General features: G+C 52.7%; 1 protein-coding gene across 1 annotated transcript in view; it reads right to left on the bottom strand.

Annotated features, from left to right (window-relative positions):
• Window positions 1-677: 677 nt before the first annotated feature.
• Window positions 678-19,825, bottom strand: part of Stk40 (serine/threonine kinase 40) — a 38,429-nt gene continuing 19,281 nt past the window's right edge. The window contains exons 2-11 of the mRNA XM_055611097.1: window positions 17,620-17,739; window positions 16,379-16,464; window positions 15,917-16,060; window positions 13,102-13,329; window positions 12,374-12,426; window positions 6,289-6,404; window positions 4,617-4,761; window positions 4,331-4,450; window positions 3,878-3,962; window positions 678-2,926 (exon numbers count right to left, since the gene is read on the bottom strand). Of these exons, the coding sequence (XP_055467072.1) occupies window positions 2,708-2,926; window positions 3,878-3,962; window positions 4,331-4,450; window positions 4,617-4,761; window positions 6,289-6,404; window positions 12,374-12,426; window positions 13,102-13,329; window positions 15,917-16,060; window positions 16,379-16,464; window positions 17,620-17,731 (1,308 nt within the window). The 5' untranslated portion in view covers window positions 17,732-17,739 and the 3' untranslated portion in view covers window positions 678-2,707. The remainder of the gene's footprint in view (window positions 2,927-3,877; window positions 3,963-4,330; window positions 4,451-4,616; window positions 4,762-6,288; window positions 6,405-12,373; window positions 12,427-13,101; window positions 13,330-15,916; window positions 16,061-16,378; window positions 16,465-17,619; window positions 17,740-19,825) is intronic.

Raw genomic sequence — 19,825 nt, 5'->3', positions numbered from 1 at the left:
CGGTGGTGGTCTGAGAGCAAGGGCTACCTCATGGTACTATACCAGGGGTTTAGTACCATGTAGGGGGTTTTCATGTATGGTACAATGTGTGTGCTGCGGGGAAGGGGCAAGGCAGAGCCGTCACAGGGATTGGGGCCCTGTCTGAGAGAGGCTTCATTTGCTGGGATGTCTTTTTCTTCCTTACTCAACTAGGGACGGCCTAGCCTACCTCTCCCTTCACAACTCTCCCTGTCTCTTGGCTTGGCTGGAAAGTACCATGTGCAGTCTAAACTTAGGCAACGGAAGGAAGGAGGAAGGAAGGCACCCTGGGCTTCCCAAGGAGGGGAAGGCAGTACAGGAAAAGGCCAGGCCTGACTAGCTCCTTACCCCAGCTCCCTGGAACAGGCATTTGGGTGCATGGCAGCCTCTGACACTGGATTTTATAGAGGGTGTGGATGGCTCTCTAGCTGTCGAAGCCCTGCCACTCTTCTGCCTAGAGTGGGCAGAAGCAGGGTCCAGCCAAGCCCGAAGCTCCCACCATACACTGGCAGGGGACAGGACATTCTGGGTCCCCTCCCACTACTGACAGCATGGCTTAACTGCTTGCTGGCCAAGGGTTGTGGTGACCAGAGGCACAGAACTTGCCTTGGGATGGCAGGGTAGAGTGAGAACAAGAACAGAGGCGCTGCTGCAGGCCGTCGTGGCTCCAGATCAGGAAGTTTTATTGCTGACATGCAGGAAGAGTCCCCATGTAGTACAAAAATACGTCTTTATACAAACTTTTTTGTGACTTTTTCCTTTTTTTTTTTTTTTTTTGTTTTTGTTGTTGTTCTTTTCTTTACAATAGGACTTCTCAGTGTGTGACACCAGTGAGGGCAGGCCCAACCTCCTCTCATCTGCATTGCCAGAAATACCATCAGACCCAGGGTTGACCTTGGAAGGAACCAGGCTGTCTGATGGGCTCTGCAGACCTGAAGGTATTGCTTTTAAAAGGAGGGCACGCGGAAGCAGGCCTGAGGGGATAGGCAGGGGCTCTGCCCAGGAGGCCCTAGCCAGGCCTCAGAGCCTCACTGGAGGGCAGTCATGGGCCAGGGGCCCAAGCTGACTGCATTTCTGCTCCCATGGGAGACTTTTCATTATCAAATAAATATAGAAAAGAGCCCTCCCCCACCAGCACCATGCCCTGACTCTCAGTGGCCAGATGGCTGAACTAGAGGCAGAGCTGGGTACTAGGGGAGTAACTGCTGGGCTCAGGTGGGCTCCCACAGACCCATCAAAACAGAGGCACAGGTGCCCAGGGCTAGATAGGGGGCATGGAGAGGGAGGGACATGGGCAGCCCTGCTACTGCTGGCAAGAGGTGGCCCCATTTTTTCCAGATGGGGAAACTGAGGCACAAGGAGGTTTGGGAACTTGCCCAAGGTCACTCACAGTGAGTCAGCTTTTTAGGGGGGGAGGGGCAGCTCACACTCTAGGGAACATGGTCTCCCCATTGGAGAGCAAGAGGCAGGAAGGGTCTAGGGCTGCCAGAGGACGTGGCCCTCTCTGACAGTACACAGGGTATAGGCCTCTGGAGTTGGGTCTTTGCTTGGTACTGGGGTGCGCCAAGTCCAGTGCAGGGAGGGGAATTCTGGAGAGAACAGCATTTCTGGCAAGACGGGCATCCACTTCAAAATTTTCGGCTCAAAAGGGTAGCAGGGCTGTTCTCAAGCCAGGCAGGTAGGTCCCCTGTCCCTACAGATTTCCCTCCACGCCTTCCACCCCCAAGCAGACATCTGCCCAGGGTTTACTGGGAGAAATACCATGTCTGAGGCATGGTGGAAGGCTCTCTAAGCACAACTGGCCTGTCCTCAGCGGGCCCAGAGCATTCTCCAAAGTTGGCCACAGGTCCCTTCACTCTATGTCCATGCTACCTGGGTACCACATGAATGAAGGATGGAAGAGGCAGGGCTAATGCGAATGTGCAGCACCTCAGAGAAGCTACTGAGACAGACAAAGAGCCAAGTCTAGAGAGAGGGCCTGGCAGGTTGAGAGCAGAGAACTGGCAAGAGAGCTCCTAGGTGCCTGGGGCGAGAAGGGAGCCTACACACAGATGTGGGCCCTGTCGTTCAGCCAGGCTAGGGGCAGAGAGTGGCCACGGGCTGAACCTAGAGATGAGAGAGAAGTTGGGTTCAGTAAAAAAATAAATATATTTGAATTGGGTGGAAGATGAGGTGAAAGTGTTCCAAAGCTTAGACTGAGGGCAAGCCCCGGGGGAAGGGGGCAGGGTGGGGAAGAGGACAGTGGGAAGGGTCGCTTCCTGGGGGGCCAGCAGTGAGCTGGTCAGCTTATACGGACTGTGGGGAGCACTGGCCTCTCCAAGCGGCAGCTGTTCTAGGGCCTGGGTGGCAAGTGTAGGCTCCCCTCTTTCCTCCCGGCATTCAGTCCAGAGACAGCGTGGTTAAAGAGACAGAGGTAGATTAAAATGTCATGATTAAAAGCAGATTAGGTATCTAGAATTTTCAGATTAAAAAAACAAAACAAAAAACAATCAAGCAATCATCCCGAAAGGTAGCTTTGTGGTACCTCTGTTGACCCTGGCTGTGACCTGGGCTGTCCCTATCCCTGCCCTGTCCTATTGCAGCGTAGGAGAGTCAGTTCAGCACTGCTGGGCCCCAGCCCAGGGCCAATGGCTGGGCCTTAGGTGGGCTGAGGAGAGGTGTGCTGGGGCCAGTGCCCTACTTGAGGGCACTATTTCCGCAGGTAACGCTGTGCCAGAATGGCTGTGTCCAAGGTGGTCATGGGCTGTGCATCGTGGCCAAGCCGTCGCACTGGTGGCATACTACCGAACTGCCGCTTGGGCACCCAGGTCCGGGCCTCGTGGATGGAGCTCTTCTCTTCAGCAAGCAGCAGTTGCTGTCGCATGTAGTTCTCAAACTCGTACTGGGAGCATTCCTCTGTTACCTTTGCCTGTGAGGCCGAGAGACCAAGGTGAAGACAGAACACAGGGAGCCAGGGCTGGGCAGGGTGGCTACCAGGGTCATGTTTCCCAGGTTTCACGATTCATGCCCCATCTTTCTAGAGGCTGAGCATGGGGCCAACTGACTCCCACTTTGCTGGCTGACGTGAGTGGCTGCAGGAGGCTCTAGCTGCGCACAGCTCTGCTCTCTGACCTGGCTATCTCTGCCTTCCAGGATGCATTAGCATCCTTACCATGGTGTGTGTGTGGGGGGGGTGTCATCAAAAAGGGTCTCTGGAACTCAGAGAGGCTGACACATGTGTAGGTTAAGAGCAAAGCCCCTCCCTAACCCACGGCCTCAAGCGAGCGCCTTCCAGGGCAGGCAAGCAATGCAAGACTGCAGTGGCGGGTCCTGGCTAACTGGAAGGCAGGGTTTTGGAACAAAGCACAGTGCCCTGCTGTCAAGCTGTGTGACCATGGACACGCCGGCTTACTTCTCTGATCCTCAAATAAAAAGAGGCCCCAAAGGCCTCAGGGTGGACTGAATGGGAGCTGGCCAGGGCTTCCAGGCCAGGGGTGCCCTAAGATCTCCCACAGCTGTTGCCTAGCACTCATGACTCTGTCCCCACCCCTAGGCTCAGCACTTTCTCCAGTGCAGAGAACAGGGAGAAGAGGCATAAATGAATCATCTAAAAAATGAAAAGCAGGAAGGGTGAGAGGGAGCCCAGTGAGTCAGAGAGGGAGAGAAATGTGACCTGGGCAGGAAGAGGAAGCCCCAGAGGCTCAGATGGCTGCCTGGCACTGGGGCCTCCCAGGAACTGACCCCATCTCGGCTACCTCTTCTCAGGCTGGGGACCTCAAGGTGGACAGGACACACAGGACAGGCTAGAGGTACCTTTCCCTTACAAGGGCTGGGGAAGGTGGCCCAGAAAGCCCCACCCCTGGCCCCTGCTCACACTCACCTCCTGGGAGCTGTCAGAGTTGCTCATTTGGTCATCGATGTCAGGAACCACTTGCAAAGGCCCACTCAGAGAGGACAAGGACTGCCTGCAGGGGAGGTGGCCACGTCAGGTTAGACAGGGGCCTCCTGCTCTTGACTTGCCTCCAGTCAGTCCAGCTCAGACAACCCAGCCAGTACCTGCCTAACATGGCTGACCGTTCTGGGCCTCTAATCTTTTTGTCCAACAAAGAGGGGACTTCTGCTGCAAGGCCTGAGGTAAGAATTCAGCAAGGCAACGCCCACCTCACAGCTGGCATGTCTGGCAAGCAAGAGATGCTCACTCTGCACTCTGCCTACACCTTCTCAGCTCTGCCTTTAGGATAGTCTGAAGCTGATGGCACAGCAGAGCAATGGCTGCTCTCCTGGGCAGGGCAGTGGAACAGCTGAACTCCCAGCCTTGAATGAGCCCACTTACCAAGATGCAATGATGGCACTGAGGGCCTCTAGGACATCAGCAGCAGCCAGGCGTTGCTGGGGGTCAAGGACTAGCAGTTTCCGGATAAGACACACTGTGTTCTCAGAGACCCTACCATCCCTAGACAGGGAGGAAGAGAAAGAAGCCTCAGTGGGGCGATGAGGGGTATGGTAAGGGGACTTTGACTCAAGACCCCAAGCCGCCAGTGGTGTTGCTGGCTCTCACTGAGATCCCAGAGCCAGTAGATCCCATCCGTTCCCTATCTCTCCCAGGAGGCAAGACTCACTCGGGGATAGTGTACTCAGCAGCCTTGATCTTGCGGAAGAGCTCCTGTGGGATGCTGTCATAGAAGGGGAACTGGCCGTAGAGCATGGTGAAGAGCACTACACCCAAGGCCCACATGTCGCTAGGCTTGCCCCGGTATGGCCGGCCTGGGGACAAAAAACACGCACACTCAGTGGGAAGGATGTACTCAGTGGGAAGGGTCTACTCACTCCAAATCTCTTTGCTTCTGGTCGTCTTATTCACAGGGCAAATCACCTGCTGATACCTGGCTGTGTGCTGCCCACCCACCGTGCCCTGCTTTGTGGGGCTCTGTATCCTCTCCATCAGCCGAGGAGAGACTGGGAGCTACACCTGAGCCTACAACTCCCACGCCCAGGAAAACAGCTCACAAGAGCAGGTGGTCAGGGTGTCTGTAGACACAGCTGGTAGCCACTCACCCCCTTCATTCCCCTCATCTCGCCCGGTGTCTTCACAGCAGCTGTCACCATCTGCCAGTCCCCTCCTTTGTTGCTTTCCACCTCCCTACTAGGTGAGGTGTTCTCTGACACAGGTGCTCTCATCACGGCCTGGGCCTGGGCCTGGGCTTGCACATTCACTTCATTAACCTCTCTACCAGCTTTCTTGTCAGCACTATGGTTTGAAAATGTATTTTTTTTTTTAAGATTTAATATGTATACAGTGTTCTGGTTGCATGCCAGAAGAGGGCACCAGATCAAATCTCATAGACCAGATTTCATATGGTTGTGAGTCACCATGTGGTTGCTGGGAATTGAACTCGGGACCTTTGAAAGAGCAGTCAGTGCTTTTAACCTCTGAGCCATCTCTCTAGCCCTAGTGCTATGGTTTCCGTGTCCCCAGCACAGGGAGGGGGAAGGGGAAAGGAAACTAATGGGACACATGGGACATAAAAGCAGGGTGGGGTTGGAGGGAAAAAGAGACTAGGAAGAGGAAGCAGAGGAACATGGAAGGAGTGAGGAAGGCAAACGGAAACAAAGTATACTGATGTGTACAAACAATTGTCACAGTGAAACCTGTTACTAATTTTTTGAAGGTGCCAAACAAAAAGGTCACCTTACCTTGGGATTTTGTGAGATTGTCCTTAGGATAGTAGTATGCCTTCATTTGGGGACAGGACTGTTGAGACAGGGTCTTGCTACACGGCCCAGACTAGTCTAGAACCCAAGATCCTCTGCCTCCTGCACACTACGACGCTGGAAGTGTGGTGCCGTGCTCAAACAGTTAGGTTTCTAGTTTTTAACACTGCAGCTTAAAGCCACATGATGGGGAAGACGACCCCCCCCCCCCCAACTCCCAGGGTTTCTCTGTGTAGCTCTGGCTGTCCTGGAACTCACTCTATAGACCAGGCTGGCCTGGACTCAGAGATCCACCTGCCTCTGCCTCCCGAGTGCTGGGATTAAAGGTGTGCGCCACCACTGCCCAGCACTGGGGAAGATTTCTTACCTGTCCTTCATATGCTCTTTTGGAACTCCCATCCCTTTCCTACCTCTAACCTGATGTGACCTGTCTTCTTCCTCCACTAGACCAGAGATCTCGTTCAGGGTAGGTCAGGACCAGTTTCGGCTCAGGGAGCCCCAACGCCTAGTCCAGGTCCTGCCTATAGGTTACCATCTGTTCAAGGGTGTACTGCCACACAACGTGGGGAGCACACATACCACTGAGCACATCAGGACTGATGTAGGCAGGGCTCCCCCTCTGGTCCTTCAGCAGGTCCCCCTCGCTCACGAGGTGCTTCCCAAGGCAGAAGTTGGTGATAGTTATCCGATGGGTCCTATGAGTGGGAGGCAGAGGGTGAACATGGAGGCAACAGAGCCACACATCCTGCTGGGTCAGGCCCCTGTTCCAAACACAGCAACAACCTCCCCGAACCTGCTGCTCAGAGCTTGAAACAATTCCCAAAGATTTTCACCAATATTCAAGTTGGGAGTAACCTGGAATTTGCATATGATTCCCTCATTAACACAGGCAGGAAAGACCAGCAGAGATGAGTGACCTTAACACTCCCTCCCTCTGTGCTATGGCCAGTGGGCAGGTCCTGAGCCTTCTTGCCTCACCATCGCAGAGAAGACAGCCCATGCATCCTTTGGGCAGGAAGCCCAGCACACCAGGCCTGGGCCTCACGTGGCCATTCTGGTTCCATGTGAAGTTTCCACACGCTCTGGTGGAGTGTGGAGGCTGATCCTATGCTGTACCCTCCAGCTGAGAGCTGTGTGTCTGTGTGCATGTCATGAAGGCCAAATGTTCATATCTGGTTCTTTCGCTCTCTATATCAGTGTTTTTTAATTGTGCAGGGGTGGTTTGCCTGCATGTATGTCTGTGCACCACATACGTGCCTGGTGCCTGTGGAGGCCAGAAGGGGGCACTGGATCGCCCTGGGGCCAGCATTACAGATGGTGAGCCATCACTTCAGCTCCCTTACGCAGTAAGAGATGGCATCTCTTACTGAACCCAGAGCTCAGCAACTTGGCAAGACCACCTGGCCAGCAAAGCCCAGGGATCCTCTTGTCTATGCCTTAGCAGGGATGGGACTGTAGGCTTTTTAGGCTAGGGACCTGAACTGAAACCCTCCACACTTGCCTGGCGAGCACTTAACCAACTGTACTGTCTCTCCGGTCCCCAGCTATCCTTTCTGGGAATGGGGGGGGGAGGGGTGTCTCTCCATGGAGCCCTGGCATCCACCTAGGTGAATGTGTCACTCAGCTCTTCCCAGTTCCCACAGTCCTCAGAGCTAACAGAATGGGAATGGAGGGTGCCAGCACAGTTAACTGGTTAAATTTCAACCACTCTTGTCTTCCTAGAACCCCACTATAGGCCAAAGGCACTCAGGGGATTCAGCACTGGAAGGGTAGGGAACTTTCCTGGTGTTTTCAGGATGATGTTAGAACCAGGAGAGGGCATGAGAGCCTTTGTTTAGGAGCAACTCCAACCTTGGTCTCCTTCCTGCTTCATGCGAGAGCACTCTGCTGCTGATGTAGGGTGGCAGGGTAGCCATGAATCCAATAGGAGAGGGCCAGCAATACAGATCTGGGTCTTCACTGCTCAAGGACTCCAAGAGAGAAGGTTCACCCCAGAGAGGGAAGAATTGTGAGCTGGTAATGCTGCCAAGTTGGGGCTCCCTTTGCTAACAGTTTTGAGCATGTAGCCTATAGAGGAGTTTTGGGGCCCTGCTGCAGGGCTTTCTGTGAACACTCGGATTGTAGAACTCACACTGTTAGTAAATGAGGCACTGCCCTGAAAAGGGGCAGGTCACTGTGGGCTGCAGCCACGCCGCATCATGTACATTGGATTAGCGATGTCTGTTCCCAACAACCTTTGTGGCTGTCTCGTTTCCTGTAGTGCCAGGGGTCATAGCCAGGGCCTGTGCACACCAGGCAAGAGCTCTTTCACTGACTATACCCCAGCCCTATTCCTGCTCACTGCCACTGATAGCGTAGCTTCCTGACAGTCCTCATTTGGAGCAGCAGGTTCTCCTGGGAGGCAAGACTGACATCAGATAAAGAATGTGGCTCCACATAGTGGGCAAGAGTCACTTAGGAAGCTGGAGCAGCATCGCAGGAAAGGCATAAGGAGGGGAGCTGAACTGAGGCAAGAGATGCTGCTCAACTGTTACAGAGAAGATGGGGGCCACACAGGAAATACAGAGCTAGCTTTGAGGCCTATCCTTGGTAGCACTTCAGTCTCTGCCAGGACTCAGGTGGCATTTATTCCGACAGCAGCCTGTAAAGGTGGCTTTTATCATTTATTACAATTTATTTAATTTGTATCCCAGCTGGGGCCCCCTCCTAACCTCTTCTCCCTCTATACCCCTCCCCTAGTCCACTGATAGGGGAGGTCCTCCTCCCTTTCTATTTGACCCTAGCCTATCAGGACTAGTTGCATTGCCTTCCTCTGTGGCCTGGCAAGGCTGCACCCCCAAGAGGGAGGTGATCAGAGAGCCTGTCTCTGAGTTCATGCTAGAGAAAGCCTTTGTTCCCCTTACTAGGGACCCCACATGGATACTCAGTCTATGGGCTACATCAGAACTGGAGTTTTAGGTCCTCTCCATGCATTGTCCCTTGGTTGGGGTATCAGTCTCTGCAGGGTCCCCAGGGCTCAGTTTTTTTTTGGCTTTGTTGGTCTCCTTTTGGAGCTCCTGTTCTCTCCAAGTCTTTCTATTTGAAGGCAGTTTTCCAAAGCCCTATTTCAGATGGTACAACTAAGGCCCAGAAGTAAAGGGACCTGCCCAAGGTCACATTAGCTTTCGAGAATTGGAAGGTAGGTCCAAGCCCAGGTCTAAGGCCCTAGAGACCCTGGGAAGTACCCAGCCCCCAAATGACTTTTGTTTCTGTTCCACCCAGGCTGACTCATCCCTTGTCTTGGTTTCAGACTGCCTTGGCCTAGAAAAAGACTCTCTGAGAGTCATCAAGCAGGTGGCTTTGGGCTTGGAACCGTTCTAGAAAGCTCATGGTGTGGTCCTCGCACTACAGCTTGGGGGGAAGGGAGGGCTGCCCTCACCAAGAGGGGAGCACCAGTACGGAGGGTTGTCCTGTGCTTAATGGCCAAGCGTGGCAGCTGGGGAACAGTGGTGAGAGGTGCTCAGTGAGAGCCCATGAGCACCTCTTTCTAGAACAGTCTCCAGGGCAGGGGGAGGGAGGCTCAAGGGCAGGGTATGTGGCTGCAAGTGGATTTCCCCAGGAGCCGCATCCAAGAGGCTCTGAGAACCCTTCAGCAACTTCAGGGAACTCTGTTGGCAAAGGGCTTGGTGCAAACAAAAGCCAGTCTGTCCTCCACATTTCCCGTTGAAACGTGGGCTTCAGCTCTCACCCAGGACTCCCTGCAGAAGCCTCCCTGGTGGCCTGCAGGCTAGAGCCTCAGACTGCAGAGAGAGGGTCTCAGCAAGAGTCATCTGCATGTCGAGATGCAAAGTGCGCCACCTCTGAGCCTCCTGTGCCACTGCTCTGGACATGAGGCTGTAAGGCTTTACCGATCAGCACCGTGTGTCTGTGCTGGCCACTGCAACCACAAATGTATGCTGTGGCCTCTGAGGCTTAGAATGCTGGGAGGAGAGCTCAAAGCAGGGGCAGTGGGTTAAAGACTCAGACTCCCAGGTCTCTGCATTTCCTTGCTATGTGAAGCTCTTGCTAAGCTCAAATGTCCCCCCTTTCTGTCAGGAGAAATATGGCAGAGCCTGACCCTCAGGATCGAACTGGATCCTGAGTGGGTAAGAAGATGGTCCACAGTGGGCCCTGAGTTCCAGGCTTGCCAGAGGAAGCTGCCAATAGCCTCTCATCCTCTGCCAGCTGGCATGCCTGAGAGCCTAGGAAAGACATCGTCTCTGACATGGGTGATAACAGGCCCTGGAGCACATGCATTTGTGTTGCTCCAGGTCCTGCCAGCAGGACGTCCAACCTTCTGCTTGTGGAGGCTGCTCTGCTACAGAGGTACCTGGAGGCTCTCCCACAGGAAACACCATGGTCAGCCCAGAGACCCCCTAAAGCTTGGCAACACTGGCCTGCCTTGCCCCCACCACCACCCACATTGGCAGAGTGGCATATAGCTCCCCAGGAGTCCCAGACCCCCCAGCTGGGCATGACAGGAGGGCAAAGGCATTGAGGGTGATGTGCGTCAGCAAGGGCTGCTTTGGGTGAGTCACGCTCCAGCTATGGCCCTGGGCTACCACAGTGTTCTGCTTTTCTAGGAATTGGTATGCAACTCGCCTACCCAAGAGGAAGGAGGAAGAAGGAACCCACAGCCAGCCTCACATAACCCCAAGGAGGACTTCAGATTTCAGCCCGTGCTTTTCCCTGTTCCCTTGGGCTCTCGTCCCATTTGTCTGCATTCCACTGGGTAGCAAGGAGCCTGGCAGGATGGGTGGGAAAGGGCTGCATGCCAAGGATGAACTGGGAACATGAGGGGCTTTCCACGCTCTATCTCCCTGTACCCTTCCTGAGTGTCTGGGTACTTCGCTGGATCCTGTCTGTCCTAAGTGCGGTGTAGTGCTCTGTAACCTGAAGGTCACTTGAGACCTGCTGCAGCTAGGCTGAGGGCTCCAGACTACGCAAAATCGAGGGCTGGAGAAGGCAGAGAAGCAAAACTACCATCGGAAAAAAGCCATGCAGACTAGTGTGGTCCACAGGCAGGAGCCCCACTGTGTGTTTCCATGACAACCCCTGGGATGCTCATTTAGAAAGCCAGCAAGCCAACAAGCAGCTGTTATGAAAGGCTCGGGCTCTCTAGCTGGTTGGGACTTGGGTTCTGCAATGTCCCACCGAGGGCCTAGAACAAACAGGACCCAAGCCTTCCTCTTTCTTACAATTTATAAATAAATAAATAAATTTTAAGGCAGGGTCTTTCTTGCTTATAAAGCTTAGGCTGACCTCAAACCTGTGATGCCCCTGCCTCTAGACCCTGAGTGCTAGGAACGAGGTGATAACTCATCCTCTATGACAATACGCTCTCCACAACTTATGGCCCAGGCACCAGCATCTGCCTTCGTCTTCTGCATCCCAGCCAGGCCTCATGTGAGGAGTAGGAGCTCCTGGCTCATTCTGTCACTCAACAGGAACCTCAGACACTGTCAGAACTGGGGATGTACTTGGAAAGAGCCAACCCCCACCTAGCAATCTTACATCTATTTATACCTCAGGCTGCTCTTTGCAGGAAGGTGGAATCACTCCATTTCTACAGAGGAGAAACAAGCACAGAGTGCCGGTAACTGGACACGTGAACGAATTCACTTAACAAGTAAATAAGAGGCACAGTCGGCAGTGCAGGACGGGCTCTGAGCCAGGCCCGACCCCCACATCCTGCCCTTCATCTTCCCTAACTCCCCACTTAGCCACATGGGGTCAAAGCAGCCCTGGAATTTCCTGTTTCCTTCCCTCCCCTCTGCAGAGTGTGACATTAAGGATCTCATCCCTTCATGTTCTCAGGCTGGCAAATCTCTGCTCATCCTTAACCAGCCAGCATGCAGCTAGCTCCTCACACACTGTCCTCGGTATGTGCGAGTTGTTTTCTGGCCAGCACCCGGTCATCAGATGGAAAGCTACATGGGGTAGGTGTTGTACCACAGACAGAAGTTTGCTGTCCCAACCCCAGGGGAGCTGGCAGAGAGTGGGGCCTGCCTAGCCGCCTCTGTACCACACTACCCAATGGTGTATCAAGACCGGAGCTTTGAAGCCAGTGGCCCTTGCCCTCCTGAGTGCCCATCTCCCCACAGCTTCTTTCCCATGACCACTGAGGCTTTAGCTACTATACAGGGACAGTGGGGTCCCTTCTGGGCTGACCATAGCTTGGAACAAATCACCATGCCCTTGTGCTGTGAGTCTAGGCTGCTGCCATTTCTGTCCTCTAACCTACCCAGAAGGGAGAGGGAGGGAGAGACCAGCAGGTGAGGCAGCGCCCCCCAGTGCTGCCTTTCCAGGGCCGTGGTGGCCCACAGAGCAGCCCTTCCTCCTGTGGGTCCCGAAACCTTGCTGAGTTACACCACTGCCCTAAGAAGGGGCCAGGGCCCAAGAGATCAATTTGCTGCACCTCTCCATTCCCTCCCAGATCCAGACAACTCCGCCTGACACTGGCAGCGGTGTGTGTTTTTTCCTGTCTGTGACCTTGAACTTCCAGTTTCGGTGAGACGGTATTTCCAACACTAGCATTCTGGGGTGCTGGGCTGTTGAGTCAGTTCCCATGGACCCTGCAGAGTGCAGGGCCGTTGCAGCATGTAGCCCAATGCTGAGGTCAAGCAGAGGGAGGAAGGGTACTTACCTTTTATTGAGCACCATGTTCCCAAGCTTCAGGTCTCTGTGCACGATGTTTTTCTGAAAACCAATGAATGGATGGTTTGCACCAGAAAGTGAGAAGTGGGACGGGGTCCACCTCGGATGATGGAGGTTCATCAGGGCTCTGGGAAGGCAGGGATTCCCTAGGATCTGTCTCTTAGGCCTCATCAAGCATGCATCTGAAGTGGAGAAGAAGTGGCCCAGCAGTTTCCTCAGCTGCTTCTATCCCATACCAGCAGCTTATGGGAAAAGCTGCCCCCTCCCCATTCCTCAACCATCCCATGCAGAAAACAAGCTTCAGCCTGGAGGCGGGGGCAAGGAGCAAGTACTATACTTCTGGAACGAAGTCCTCCAGCCTTGGCCCACAGAGCCAAGCATTTCTGTCCTTTACCTTGGGGTACCTGACACCCTAATCCTACCAAAGCTCAGACAGCCTGTGGCTGAAGGGTGGGTCTCTTACAGTTATCCCTGGGCCATGAGGCTGTAGAACTACTGCATGGAGTTCTGTTGGGCTGCTGTCTGTCTCCTTCAGGGTATGGGGCTATGGCCTGCAGTCTGTGTGTGCCTAACCCAGGGCCGCAGCCGTGCAGCCACTTTCTTCTGGACCCTCCCGGCTGCAAAGCACGCCTGGGTGAGGTGAGGACCAAGCAGCTTTCTGCTGAGCATTAGCTGAGAAGCATGCTTTTTCTGAGGCACGTGGAGCTCGGGCCTCACCTGGTGCAGGGCTTCCACCACTCGGACCACGTCGTAGAAAATGACCACGGTCTCCCTCTCACTGAGCCTCTTCTCCTTGATGACGTAGTGCTGCAGGTTGATGAGGTCGGCAGTCTTGTCACTGAAGTCGTGGGCACAGAGGCAGTCAAGGACGAGGCAGATGCGTTTCTTCATCTTCTTCATCATCCGACCAGACTCTGCGTCCTCAACTGCTTCACAAGTTCGGTCCTGGGAGGCAAGGAGATGGGTTAAGGACAGGCGGTTAAGGCTCTCCTTTCAGGTCCAGAGGGAAGCAGCTGAGTGTCTGCTGCCCTGGGCGAGTGGGGCAATAAACCTTCAAGAGTCAGTGGGAGACAGACCTAGACATCCTGACTGGACAGTGTCAAGTGCAAAGCCCAACATCTCAGGTGAAGGCTTCATGCTGGGATCAGAGGACAAGGGGAGGTCAGCACTGGGCATTTAAAGCTGACTGGCTCTCTCAGTCCAGTGCAGCAGCGTGAAACCAAGCCCTGGGGTGCCTTCCTCCTACTGTTCTAGAGTCCAGCTATCACCAATGTCACTCCATCCATGTCCAAGACTGTAGACGTTCGCATCTTTTCAGTTTTTTGAGACAGGGTCATCTCACTGTGTAGTCTTGACTGGTCTGGAATTCAGTATGTAGACCAGGCTGGCCTACATACTCAGTGATCCATCTGCTAGGATTAAAGGCATGTGCCACCAGCCTAGGCATGAGACTACAGAAGTTTAAGAGCGGTCACTCCCGGAGAGCTGCAGGGATCACGCAGTATTCTGTGTGTGATGGCTCACTTTGGCTGTCAACCTCGCTGCACCTGGAATCAACCAAACGGCAAGCCGCCTGGTGCACTTGTGAGGGATCACCTTCATCTGACTGACTGAAGCAGGACCGTCACCCCTGAGTATATGCCACACTTTTGGTTGGTAGCCCACGTAAAGGGTGTGGAAAAAAGGAAACTGAGGGCCAGGCATGGGGGATCATGCCTTTAATCCCAGCACTTGGGAGACAGAAGCAAGCAGATCTTTGAGTTTGAGGCCAGCCTGGTCTACATGTCTCATTCTAGGCCGGTCAAGACTACATAGTGAGGTCCTATCTCAAAAAACTAAAACAAAGCCGGGTGTGGTGGCACAGGCCTTTAATCCCAGCAGAAACAAGCGGGTGAGGCCAGCCTGGTTTACATACTGAGTTTAGGACAGCCAGGTCTACACAGAGATACCCTGTCTCAAAAAACAAAAACCTAAAACAAAACAGAAAACTGCTGTTTGCCTGCTTACCCTCACTCTCGCTGGCAAGTCCATCCACTCTGCTGCTCCAGCATTCCTTCACCACTACAGAACTAACTCTGACCTCCCAACACAAACTGAAGACAGCAGCTCTTCGGAAATTCTTGAGGCCTTCAGCACCAAACTGCTGAAGTATCTAGCCATGCAGATGGAACGACAACTGAGTTCTCAGCCTTCCTGTCCTCGGGCAGCCATTGTTGTCCACCACCTGGACCACAGTCGCGAGCAGTCAAAAAATTCTGTTCTTTTGGAGTACCCTCACTGTCCAAGATAACGGCCTTCTTCATGGCTACAGGATTGCTGGGCAGTCACACAACTGGCAAGGAATACAGTGCCGGTCTCAGCTTCACCGCATGAGTCTCACTCTTCAGGCATAAAGGAGAGCTAGAAAGCCAACCGAGGCCTGCTGCAGTTAGGGGTTAGCAGCCCTAGTCACTGTCCTTACTGAGAGGGATCCCAGGTGTGACAAAGACAGGTGCAACCAGACTGCTGGGATCCTGCTAGGCAGAGGAGGCCTGGTTATTGCCAGCATATACCAAAGCCCTCTGGGGAACTCCTGAAGGCCCAAATAGCCAGATTTATCTTTAAAAGCAGGATCAGACCTGTGATTCACTTGCTGTAGGGTCTGAGCCCAGTGTCCAGTGCTTAAGGTACTCTTGGTCACCTCTTTTCTGTCATCCGAAAGGATACAAAGACCAAGCATGCGAAGACACCAGATTGCATAGGAGGACTTCAGAATTGAGATACCAAACTCAGCTTCATTTCCGTTTAAGGAAACGCTCCAATTTCTGGAGTTGCCTCTGATGGCAAGTCTAAGAATAAGACCTTGACAGGTGCGGGTGTGGGTGGGTATCTTACTGTTATCCCCAGGCTGGGAAGCTATGGTGCAGCCTCACTAGCATTTTCCACTTGCTTTATGCCGGGGATCAAACTGACAGGGAAACAATGGTGACGATGAGCAGGTGTCACAGCGGCCAGGGCTGGCTGCACTGCCGTTCACTGCTGTGCGTCTGCCTATCAGCCTTAAGGCAGAGGACAGTGTGACTCTCCCTGTTCCTCACGCCATGGGTGTGGGGCTCAGAGACCTGAAATGACTTGCCTGAGGTCACAAGAAAAACGTTCAAGGATATCTATAGAAGAACCTCGAACTTTTGGGCAGGCAGAAGACTTGAGAGCTGACTGCAGGTGACCTCAACTCTTGCTCTGCCTTCCACTCTGGCCGGGCCATCAGGACAACATAGTTGGAGAGGACATTAAATGACTTCCTTTTCTCCCTCAGAAAAGCAATGCTTCCAAGCTAGCCTGGCTGCTGTAGGTTGTCATTTGTGAACAATCCCTCAGGCTGAGATCATCATGGGGCACTGCAGCAGCCAGCAGGGCCCTGGCCTGACTCCAAATCCCTTTGCCCAGGTCTTTATGCTGGGAGGGAAGGAACACTGGGAGTCACATATTGGGATGCTGGGAGCTGCAGCTCTAACAGCTGCCAGGAAGAACACGGAGTGTGGAGACCACTCACCTGAAAGAGTCCATGGTGGTGGACCACGCCATCCTGTGTGTGCAGCAGGGAGAGCAGAGAGTACTCTGTGTGCAGCAGCATCTTGCCCTGCCTCTCCTCTTGGCTTTCTAGTCCTTGCTCGCCCCTCTCCTCAAGGGTGAGAATCTGTAGGGAGGCACAAAAAGAAAAAGAACAAATGCTTTCCTTTACCCAGGAGAATGGCTGGACAGGGAAGCAGGGTCACTTCTGCTGTGCCTGACCCTGACCCCACACAAGTGTGCACGGCAGCTGCTTTTCTGGATACCTGTAGTTCACCCAGAGCTCTTTAATCAGGAGCTGAGTGAGGCCGTGAACTTGACTGTTTTTCAGGAAGAAATGGGACTACTAGTGCTCACAGGTGATGCGGTGTGAAGGCGATGAGGAGGGAGGAACGGGCTGCTAGGACAGCCCTGGGCCAGAGGGCCTTAGCCTGTGCTTGCTTACCTTCAATTGATAGAAGTCATCCGTGCCATCTTTCCTTGCCAAACACTGCACAATGCTCGGTACCGGTGAGTTGCCCAGGCGGGGACCTAAAGCACACAGAACTTACTCTCCAGGAATGTCACCGCATGGCCTTCTGGTTAGATCTTCTACTGGGCTGCACCACCAAGAGTCTCTTGGTGGAAAGTTCTGACTTCCAAAACTGGAGCAGGATGTGTGTGCATCTTCCTAATATAATACCTGGCTTTGGCTGGCATGTGTCTAGTGTGGGGCACGCCTGTAATCCTAGCACTCAGAAAGCTTAAGCAGGAAGATGGCTGGCTTAAGGCCAGCCTAGGCTACACAGTAAGGCCTTTCCTGGCTTCACTATCCACAGATGGTCCTCACTTGTGCTCAGTCTCCTTTGAGTATTCAGCTAAAGTCTTTTTCCCAACAAACAAACTAAGTTCTGTGAGGGCAGAAGAGATCCGTCTCCATCACTATTTACCGCTACACCCCTATGAAGAGCACAGGGGCTATTTGCTGGTAGCAGGCACCATTATGAGCTATTTGCTGGGTGTCTGAAGTTGGAATGAGGCTATGCCTCTAAATCCCAAAGGCTGTCCTATATCAGAAGTCCCACCAAGCCCCTAGTGCCAGAGCCCACACTACCTGCAGCCCTGGCCAACAACCTAGACTGGTCAGGCCTCAGACACACTCAGAGTGCCCTGCTCCTCAGCCTGCTGGAGACATTCAATTCCACAGAATTCCCACATTATTCCATAAGTAGTTCAGGGCATGCCTTTAATCCCAAGCACTTGGGAGGTAGAGGTAAAGGTAGGCAGAGTTCTTTGAGTTCAAGGCCAACCTGGTCTACATAGATCCTATCTCAAAACGAAATAAATATGAGGCCCAGGGAAATGCTATACAAAAATACTGAAATCAATTATGTCATTTGAGAAAGCCAAACAGTGCCTTAGATGGTGAGTCATGGGTTCTAATGTAGCTATGTGCATTTGTGAGCTTGCTGACATTCGGGGGGGGGGGGGGGGGGTGTTCATATTCTCAGGAGTGGGAGGTGAGAGACTAGCTCTTGATCTAAAGCTGGTGTGCTGACAAAAAAACTGACAACTTTTTGCTATGGAGTGGCCACAGCATTTGGTTTTCCTGATAGGTCAGGGTCCTGCACAGCCCTGGTGGGCATCTCCCTCTGGTCAGAGCTGAAAGTCCCTGCGCCCTGGCCACCCTCAGGGTCAGAGACTTACCCAGGATGAATGGTCCTGCTCTCTTGGCATTATTTCCAGCAATGCCAGTCCCTAGAGCCTTGGCTCTGGCTGACGTTTCCCCAGCCCCTCTGTCTGATGCTCTCCGCTTCATTCTCAGTTCTGAAAAAGAAAAGATCTTTTCTGTTGAGTAAATCAACAACTTTCCTTACATGAACTAGCCTAACATGAGGATACATTATGTAGCTACTGCTGTCACCTTCAACAGGAGGAGTATCCAAGGCTCCTAAGGACAAAAGAGCCTGGCTCCTTTCCTTGGCAGATGTCCTTGAAGACAGTAGACACAGATCACAGAGGAAGTGAGGGTGGAGTAGTCTGCTGTGAAGTTGCCAGAGGGGCACCGAGAGGAGGCACAGGACTTTGTGAGAGTGCTGAAGACAAACTTCTACAAAGATAGCCTGGGCAACCAAGCCTAGCACTGAGCAGCTGTTCTCAGGGTGGCCCCCACCTCCAATGCTCACAACCAAAAGACCCACGGTGCATCGTCCTAAGACATCTTTAAGGAATGATGGGCCCTGGGGAAATGGCCCCTTAAGCATGATGCTTATGACTTCCTTCCTGCCCATGAAGTCTAAGGAGTACTGGCCTAAAGTTTACTATGCAGTCAAGGATGACCTTGAATTTGTTTTTAATGAATAAACTTTGTTTTTCTTTTTCAATAATTTTCTTGTTTTTATTTTATGTGCACTGATGTATGTCTGTGTGAGAGTGTCAGATCTTGGAGTTACAGACAGTTGTGAGCTGCCACATGGGTGCTGGGAATTGAACCCACGACCCCCTCTGGAAGAGTAGGTAGTGCTTTTAACCACTGAGCCATCTCTCCAGTCCCATCCCCCTTTGGTTTTTCAATACAGGATTTTTCTGCATGGTCCTGGCTGTTCTGGAACTCGCTCTATAAAAAAACTCATAGAGATCTGCCACCTGCCTCTGCGAGCTGGGATTAAAGGTGTGCACTACCATCGCCTGGCTTAATACTAATTTTTAATTTGTATGGGTAATTTGCTTGCATTATGTCTGTGGCACTATGCATATGCATGCCTGGTGCCTGTGGAGACCAGAAGAGGGCACTGTATCCCTGCATCTGGAATAAGAGAGTTGTGCGCCACCATGTGGGCATTGAGAATTGAACCCGGGTCCTTTGTAAGACAGAGGGTTGAGCCATCTCTCTAGTTTCAAGACACTATCTCTTAGAAATGAAGGAAGGAAGAGAGGGAAGGAGGGACAGCGGGAGAGAGAAAAGGAGAAAGGGAGGGAGAGTAGAGAGAAGTGAGAGAGGGTCACTGTGTCTGCCCATCAATGCGGTTGGGACTTTCCTGAAGATCCATCCCTTTGAAAGCTCAGTACAAGCCAGATACAGGGAACCAGTGAGCCTCATGACACGGATAACAGCAACACAGGTCCTTCTTCTTCAAGTTACAGCCTGGGTGGAGGGGGAAGGCAGAGGTCACAGAAGCGCCCCAGTGTAGGCTGAAGCTCAGGGAAAGGTTAATAGGGGTGGGCTGAGAAAGCAGCATGACCTGTCCTGGGAGAGGGGCCCAGGAGAGCAAATGCAGAGGCGATAAGCAACACGTTTCCACCGGTCCGATGTGTGGCAGGAAACGGTGCAGGAAGCCAGGTGAGAGGTCTAGTGGTATGCTATGCTAGGAGTGTAGCCTTGGCCATTCCCTATGAGGCTCCAAGATACAGAACACCAACTTCTCTTGTAATTTCTTTTTCCATATAGAAGTAATTGGCATTCCCTGAACTAACACTGAAAAACAGGCCAATATGAAAACCAAGGAACCTAACCTTAGCACCTAGACATCTGCTCTCCAGTCAGGCTTCTGTCTCCTGGATTCTCACTGTCAAACAAAATAGCATAAACCACTGTAAAATATGGACCACACTCTGATGCCATTTTGCCAATTTCCTTTTCCCCTATTTTAGGTAAAATTTTATAGTGTGTGAAAAATATCCTATTAAAACTGTAAAACAAACAAACAAACAAACAAATCCTTCAAGTCCCCTAGTCTTGGTGCACAACTTTAATCCTAGCTCTCGGGAGGCAGAGGCAGGTGGATCTCTGCCAGTTTGAGGCCAGCCTGGTCTAGAGAGTGAGTTCTAATACAGACAAGGTGGCACAGAAAAACCCCGTTTCAAAAAACCAACCAACCAACCAACCAACCAACCAACCAACCAACCAACCAAC

Source organism: Psammomys obesus, unplaced genomic scaffold, assembly GCF_907164565.1.
Source record: "Psammomys obesus unplaced genomic scaffold, mPsaObe1.curated_primary_1811, whole genome shotgun sequence".
Lineage (NCBI taxonomy): Eukaryota > Metazoa > Chordata > Mammalia > Rodentia > Muridae > Psammomys > Psammomys obesus.
Note: the sequence above shows the minus strand (reverse complement) of the source record. Positions and strands in the feature narration are given on the sequence as shown.